At 49.7% G+C, this 6,547-nt stretch overlaps 1 protein-coding gene and 1 pseudogene across 3 annotated transcripts in view; one reads left to right on the forward strand and one right to left on the reverse strand.

Annotated features, from left to right (window-relative positions):
• LOC100425924 (POTE ankyrin domain family member B-like) overlaps window positions 1–1,639 on the reverse strand; it is a 29,121-nt gene extending 27,482 nt beyond the window's left edge. For 2 of the 3 annotated variants that reach the window (XM_077949105.1, XM_077949104.1), the window contains exons 1-2: window positions 1,245–1,639; window positions 771–896 (exon numbers count right to left, since the gene is read on the reverse strand). In XM_077949105.1, coding sequence (XP_077805231.1) covers window positions 771–896; window positions 1,245–1,639 — 521 coding nt within the window. Of the gene's footprint in view, window positions 1–770; window positions 937–1,244 lie in introns of all 3 variants that reach the window. The other variant, XM_077949106.1, reaches the window with a different exon arrangement.
• Window positions 1,640–5,231: 3,592 nt separating this feature from the next.
• On the forward strand, window positions 5,232–6,095 carry LOC144332236 (cyclin-dependent kinase 2-associated protein 2 pseudogene; annotated as a pseudogene).
• Window positions 6,096–6,547: the final 452 nt, after the last annotated feature.

The following is a 6,547-nucleotide window of genomic DNA, read 5'->3' on the forward strand; positions in this document are numbered from 1 at the left end:
AATTCTTACATATATTTGGGTATTTCTGGATTTCCTATTCTGTTCTATTCATTGATATTTTTTCAGTTGTTAGTAAACAATTTGTGGAAATAACACATTCACATTTTGATATCTGGAAAAGCAAGTCTTTTTCCATTCTGTTACAAAAAATTAACTTATTACAGCAATAAAATACAGGATGTGCAGTGTAAAAATGCTAAAACTTTGCTATTTTTATTTGGCTTACGTAAAAGTGATAAACACAGAAAAAGCTCACATCTTAAGAAAAACGAATCTTCCTATTCAAGGACACAAACCATCTTCCCATTTCAGTTTCCTTGTAAGGTTCCTCAGTAAAGGACATATTTACATAGGGTACATTGATATCAAATCCATATTGGATTTTATTTGAAAAATATTTAGCCCAGAAGTTGATATATTATGGGACTTAGTTCTCAATATACACCTTTCTATAATGTATAGAACATTGTTTTAAAATGTGTACATTAAAAATAATCTGCTGCATCGACTTGATTTTGCGAGTTAAGTCACTTTCATACAGTCTATTAGTGTTCTATAAGGGAAATTATAATCGGATAGGAAATCAGCTAAAGTTTTGTTTCTGTGTTGCTGTTCATAAAGGGCCTGTGCCCTGACCTCTCTGAGGTTTCCACACCCAGGGTGGTGTGGGGCCTGCGGAGGAACAGAAAGCCAGGACCCCCATCCCTCCAGGGGCGTATGCCCCCATCATCCCCCCACGTCCCGCCTCCTCCCAGCCCAGGCCCGGTTACCTCTTTTGTTTGTCCGTCTTGTTCACGTCAGTGTCCCTGAGCATGACGATGAGATCCTTTCTGGGGACTTTACCCCACCAGGCAGCTCTGTGGAGCTTGTCCAGATCTTCTCCACGGACGTGGTACCTGGGCTCCATGAAGGCGCTGTCGTTGTAGTCTTCCCAAGCTTCCACGTTGCTCTCCCCGCGCCCCTTGCAGCTGGGGACGTGGTACCTGGGCTCCATGAAGGCGCTGTCATCGTAGTCTTCCCAAGCTTCCACGTTGCTCTCCCCGCGCCCCTTGCAGCTGGGGACTTGGTACCTGGGCTCCATGAAGGCACTGTCGTGGTAGTCTTCCGAAGCTTCCACGTTGCTCTCCCCGCGCCCCTTGCAGCAGGGGACGTGGTACCTGGGCTCCATGAAGGCGCTGTCGTCGTAGTCTTCCCAAGCTTCCACGTTGCTCTCCCCGCGCCCCTTGCAGCTGGGGACGTGGTACCTGGGCTCCATAAAGGCGCTGTCGTCGTAGTCTTCCCAAGCTTCCACGTTGCTCTCCCCGCGCCCCTTGCAGCGGGGGAAGCAGTGGCAGCACCACTTGGCCATCTTGCTCCTAAGTGTCTTCATAGCAGAGGCATGGTGGTCCCCAGAAGTGCCCACGTTGCTCTTGCCGCTCCTCCTGCAGCAGGGGAAGCAGTGGCAGCACCACTTGGCCATCTTGCTTCTAAGTGTCTTCATAGCGGAGTCGTCCTGGTCTCCAGAAGCACCCACGTTGCTCTTGCCGCTCGCCCTGCAGCAGGGGAAGCAGTGGTGGCACCACTTGCCCATCTTGCTCCTGAGACCAAATGGCTTCTTCACAGCGGAGGCAGCGGGTATTGAAGAAACCTCAGCCACCATCTGCTTTGAACAGCCAGGGGAGGCCGGTAGTCGCGAGCACATCGCGTCTACCAACCAGTTTCACCAACTAGCAGGAAATTCTGGGTTTCCGATCTGTTTGAAGAGAAAGGTCAATCCCAGCCAAAACCTGCCAACCCCAGCAGGGGAGCCCGGCCCACCCCACCCCGGAAAACCCACACCCAGCCGGGGAAAGTCCACGCCCCCCCCCCAGGAAGGGCCAACCCCCGCCCCGCCCCGCCCCGCCCAAAGGAAACACCCAACCCAGCCAAGGGAATGCCAAGGCCAGCAGCGAAAAGGTCAAGCCCAGCAAAGGAACGCGATGGAGGCAACGTCAATCCAAGCGAGAAACACCCGGCAAAGCGATTAACGCCGAGCCAAGCGAGGAACGCCAAGCCAAGCCAGGAACGCAGAGCCAGGCCTAGCCGTTACAGGCTAGCCAAGCCGTTACGCGGGTGCGCGTGCGGTGTGCGCGCCTCAGGCGGCGTCATTGCACGTGGCACAGACAGTGGCCAATGTGTGCAACCTGCGCACAAGTCTTGGTGCCACGAATATCAGTGACAGCCTTGCGTTCCCGGCAAACTTCGTGGGAATTGGCCCAGCCTTCAGGCTATGGAGGAGAGGCCTCTGGTTGGGAAAAGCCTCTTGAAGCAGGACAGGGGCTAGAGCGCCTGGAACTGGAGGATGCTGACAGGCTCCTCTGAGGAAAGCCCGCAAGACACTCGTGGCGGTGCTGTTGCCGGTGGCCACGGCTGCCGCTCAGAGCTCGGGCTTCTTTCTTATATTTGTTTTGGTTTTATTTTGCTACTATTTTCTACTTTCTTGATGTGATAGCTGAAATTTTATTTGAGAAATTTCTACTTTTCCGTCATACACATTTAGTGAAACACATTTTCCTGCCAGCACTGGCTTTACCTGTGTTGAATCAAGTGTGATATGTCGTATTTTTATTCAGTTTAATATATTTAATAGTTTCCCTTGAGACGTTTCCCTTAGGAGTGTGCTTGCTGTTTAGCGCTATTCACAATAGCAAAGACATGGAATCAATCCAAATGTCCATCAATGATAGACTGGATGAAGAAAATGCGGTACACATACAACATGGAATACTATGCAGCCATAAAAAAAGAATGAGATCATGTCCTTTGCAGGGACATGGATGGAACAGGAAGCCATTATCCTCAGGAAACTAATGCAGAAACAGAAAGCGAAACACCTAATGTTCTCACTTATAAGTAGGACCTGAACAATGAGAACACATGGACACAGGGAAGGAAACAACACACAATGGGGCCCCTGGATGGGGGCAGGAGAGGGAGAGCATCAGGAAAAATAGTTAATTCATGCTGGGTTTAATGCCAAGGCAATGGGTTGATATGTATAGCAAACCACCATGGCACAAATTTACCTGTGTAACAAACCTGCACATCCTGCACATGTACCCCAGAACTTAAAATAAAATAAATAAAAATGTAAAAAAGAAAAAAACCAACAAAACTAAAATGTTTGCTGTTTATCTTTCAAGTATTTAAGATTTTGCTGTTATCTTACTTTTTTATTTTGAATTGGATGCCATTTTGGCTGGAGGATACATTCTACATGATTTCAGTTCTTTTAAAACTCTTAATGTTTGTTAAAATGCAGGACACAGACCATCTTGGTTTATGTTCTGTGGGTACCTAAATGTTCTGCTGTATTCTGATGCTAGGGGGTGGAGGAGCAGGGGTTTTTGTTGTTTCGTTTTGTTTTGTTTTTTTGAGGCAGAGTGTCGCTCATTTTGCCCAGGGTGGAATGCAATGGCCTGATCTCGGCTCACTGTAACCTTCGCCTCCCGCGTTCAAGCGATTCTCCTGCCTAAACCTCCCCAGTAGCTGGGATTACAAGCACCCGCCACCACACCCGGCTAATTCTAGTATTTTTAGTAGAGGCAGGGTTTTGCCATATTGGCCAGGCTGGTCTCCAACTCCTGACCTCAGGTGATGCACCCGCCTTGGCCTCCCAAAGTGGTGGGATTACAGGCGTGAGCCTCCGCACCCAGCCAAGGGTGGAGTACTTTATAAATGCCAGTGAGTGGCAGCCGCCAACATCAGCAGCTGCTGACACTGCTAGCGACTGGGGCGGACAGCGGCCAGAGCCGGAACCCAGGCTTCCTGCCACCTGTGCGTGCGGCGCACACCTGGAAGCTGTCCTCCCACAGCCTACACCTGGGGGCACAGCAAAGCTGGGACTCATGTTTGAAGGAAGGAAAAAAATCGAACGAGTAACCCAGCACTGTTCTTTCCAGATCCATCCCGCTGGCCCTCTTGTTTCCCACGTTTTTGAAAACTGGCTACTCTGACCTCAGATCCCTAAATCGCAGCCACTGAGACCTGGCTCTCAGAAGCCAAAGCCCTGGCACTTTCCAGGCTGAGCAGGAGGTGGTGAAGGCAGACTGGAGGCTGGTCCAAGACAGCTGAGGGCTGACCATAGGGGGTCATGCAGAGGCCACCACTGGGGCCGCTACACGTGACATGGGATTTGGGCCATTGGGTAGAAGGTGTGGAGATGGGGCACTGCCAGCGGAGCCAGGGAGGAAACAGAACACTCTCCAAATTGTCTTCCAGGGTTTCCATGAGCATTTTATTAACTCAGAATCTGTCAGGAATAATACTAGGGAGTTACCTTTCCCTGAAGATGGCTCTTGTCAGAGTAGTGAGATAGGTGTGGGGGGGGTGGGGGGGAGGAAGAGGAATGTGAGGCTCAGTTTACACATATTAAGATCAGCAATGGTGTGCCGCTGGCAGGAGCAGAGCGAGCCTGGAGATTTGGGTGGCTGCAGTTGGTAAGTGGTTGCAATCCAGAGAGTGGGACTGAGATCCTCTCTTGTCATGTTAGCATCCCGTTTCCTGGGCGCGGCTCTGACATCCTGCAGGTGGTCATTTCACTCATGGAGGCTTTGTCTCTCTTCCATCACCCCAGACTCAGCTTCACACTCCAGGGCTGCACACCACCAGCCACCGTCATGTTAACCCCTTCCCAGGTCAATGTGTCCCTCACCTGGAGCCCAATCTGCTGGACAGCCTTGGACCGTCCATTTTCGGGGTGGTGGGCAACCTGGTGGCCATCCTGCTGCTGTGCAATTCGCGCGAGGAGCAGAAGGAGACCGCCTTCTACACACTGGTATGCGGCTGGCCACCAACGACCTGTTGTTCACTTTGCTGGTGAGCCAGGTGACCATCGCCATGTACATGAAGGGCGGGTGACCTGGGGCCAGCCCCTGTGCCAGTACAGCATCTTCATCCTGCTCTTCTTCAGCCAGCCCGGCCTCAGCATCATCTGCACCCTGATATCTATACAGGTAATTTGTGTTCGACATTCTCAGAGGAGTTTCATAAGCTTTATGTTTTATCTGGGTTATAAACAGAGTCCTCAAATGCGTAAAAAAGAAATCATACCGGGATTGAATTTCAGCAGGAATAAGTTTATTTTACCTATTCAAAATTAAAATACTTTTGTTTTGTTTGATAATGTTTTTGTTAAAGATACATTTTTGAAAAAAAATTAGGTAAATATTTAATAATGTCCCCTTTTCTATCCCAAGAAGTAATTTCATAGTTTATTTAAATTTTTTTAACAAAAATGTAGCATAGATTTTTTTAAAAAATAATGCATATTTTAACTCAATAAATCCAAAATACTGTGGCAACATGTAATCAATGTAAAAATTACTAGAGATAGTTTGCATTCTTTTTTCTTATGAAATCTTTGAAATCCATTGTGTATTTTACATTTTAGTACGTCTCAACTCAAATGTGAAATTTTCATCGAGAATATCTGAACTGTATTTAGATTAATAAAAACGGCAGTTAAAAAATTTAACATAGATTTAGTTAGGGGTGTGCAGCCAGCTTGCAAATCAGATCTCGGCTGAGCGGCCAGGCAGCCAACCCCCGAGGAGCGGCCTGCTGGCTCCGCAGTGCCCAGAAGTTGAGGATGTTCTACAGATCCATCATGCCTGCCCCCAGCAGCACCCCCGGCTCCAGCACCCCTGGGCCGGGCACCCCGGTCCCTACAGGAAGCGTCCTGTCGCCGTCGGGTTCAGTGCCAGGAGCAGCTGTCCCTTTCAGACCGCTGTTTAACGACTTTGGACCGCCTTCCATGGGCTGCGTGCAGGCCACGAAACCACCTGGCGCCCAGGGCTGCCAGAGCACCCACACGGAACTGCTGTCGGTCACAGGGGAGATGGGCAAAGGGATCCGGACCACCTTCGCTGGCAGCAAGAGCACCACGGAGCGCCTGAAGAGAGGGATCATCCATCCCTAGTCAGAGTGCCTGGCGGAGACAGAGCGGAACCCACACACTTAACAGGAAGCTCCTAAGCCTCTGTGTCTGGACTTTTCCCGGCCACTCCAGAGCACCTGCTTCTCCCTGGCCCTCATCCCTAGTTGCACTAACCATCCTGGGCTTCCTGGGTCCTGTGTCCCTTGATGGTGCCCTCAGGAACCAAGGGGTGGCTCTCACTCCAGGTGGCAGCACTAACGATCCTCCCTTCCCCCCACCCCACTCCGCCAAAGCAACAAGAGTTAGCAGCGAGGTCCCCGTGAGTCCCACCCATGACCTGCCCACAGTGTTGCCCACTGGAACTTTCTGTGGGCCCCACCACTCAGCCCTTCCCAGCACTTCTCCCACGTGCCCCCAGCCTCCTTCTCCCTCAGCACGGGCTCAGGCCTCAGGCCTGACACTTCCCTGCCTTGTGTCTTTTGCTAAATATGACCTTTCTACATTAATAAAAGATGATTTGGAGTTGTGCTCTCTAAAAAAACTTTAATATAAAAGAGAAATAAAAGAAAATTTAGCAAAGGAATATATCGATGAATATTTAAATATTTAGATGACATTACTACCAGACATAATGAGATAATCAGATATTTC

The sequence above is a fragment of the Macaca mulatta genome, chromosome 10 (assembly GCF_049350105.2).
Source record: "Macaca mulatta isolate MMU2019108-1 chromosome 10, T2T-MMU8v2.0, whole genome shotgun sequence".
NCBI lineage: Eukaryota > Metazoa > Chordata > Mammalia > Primates > Cercopithecidae > Macaca > Macaca mulatta.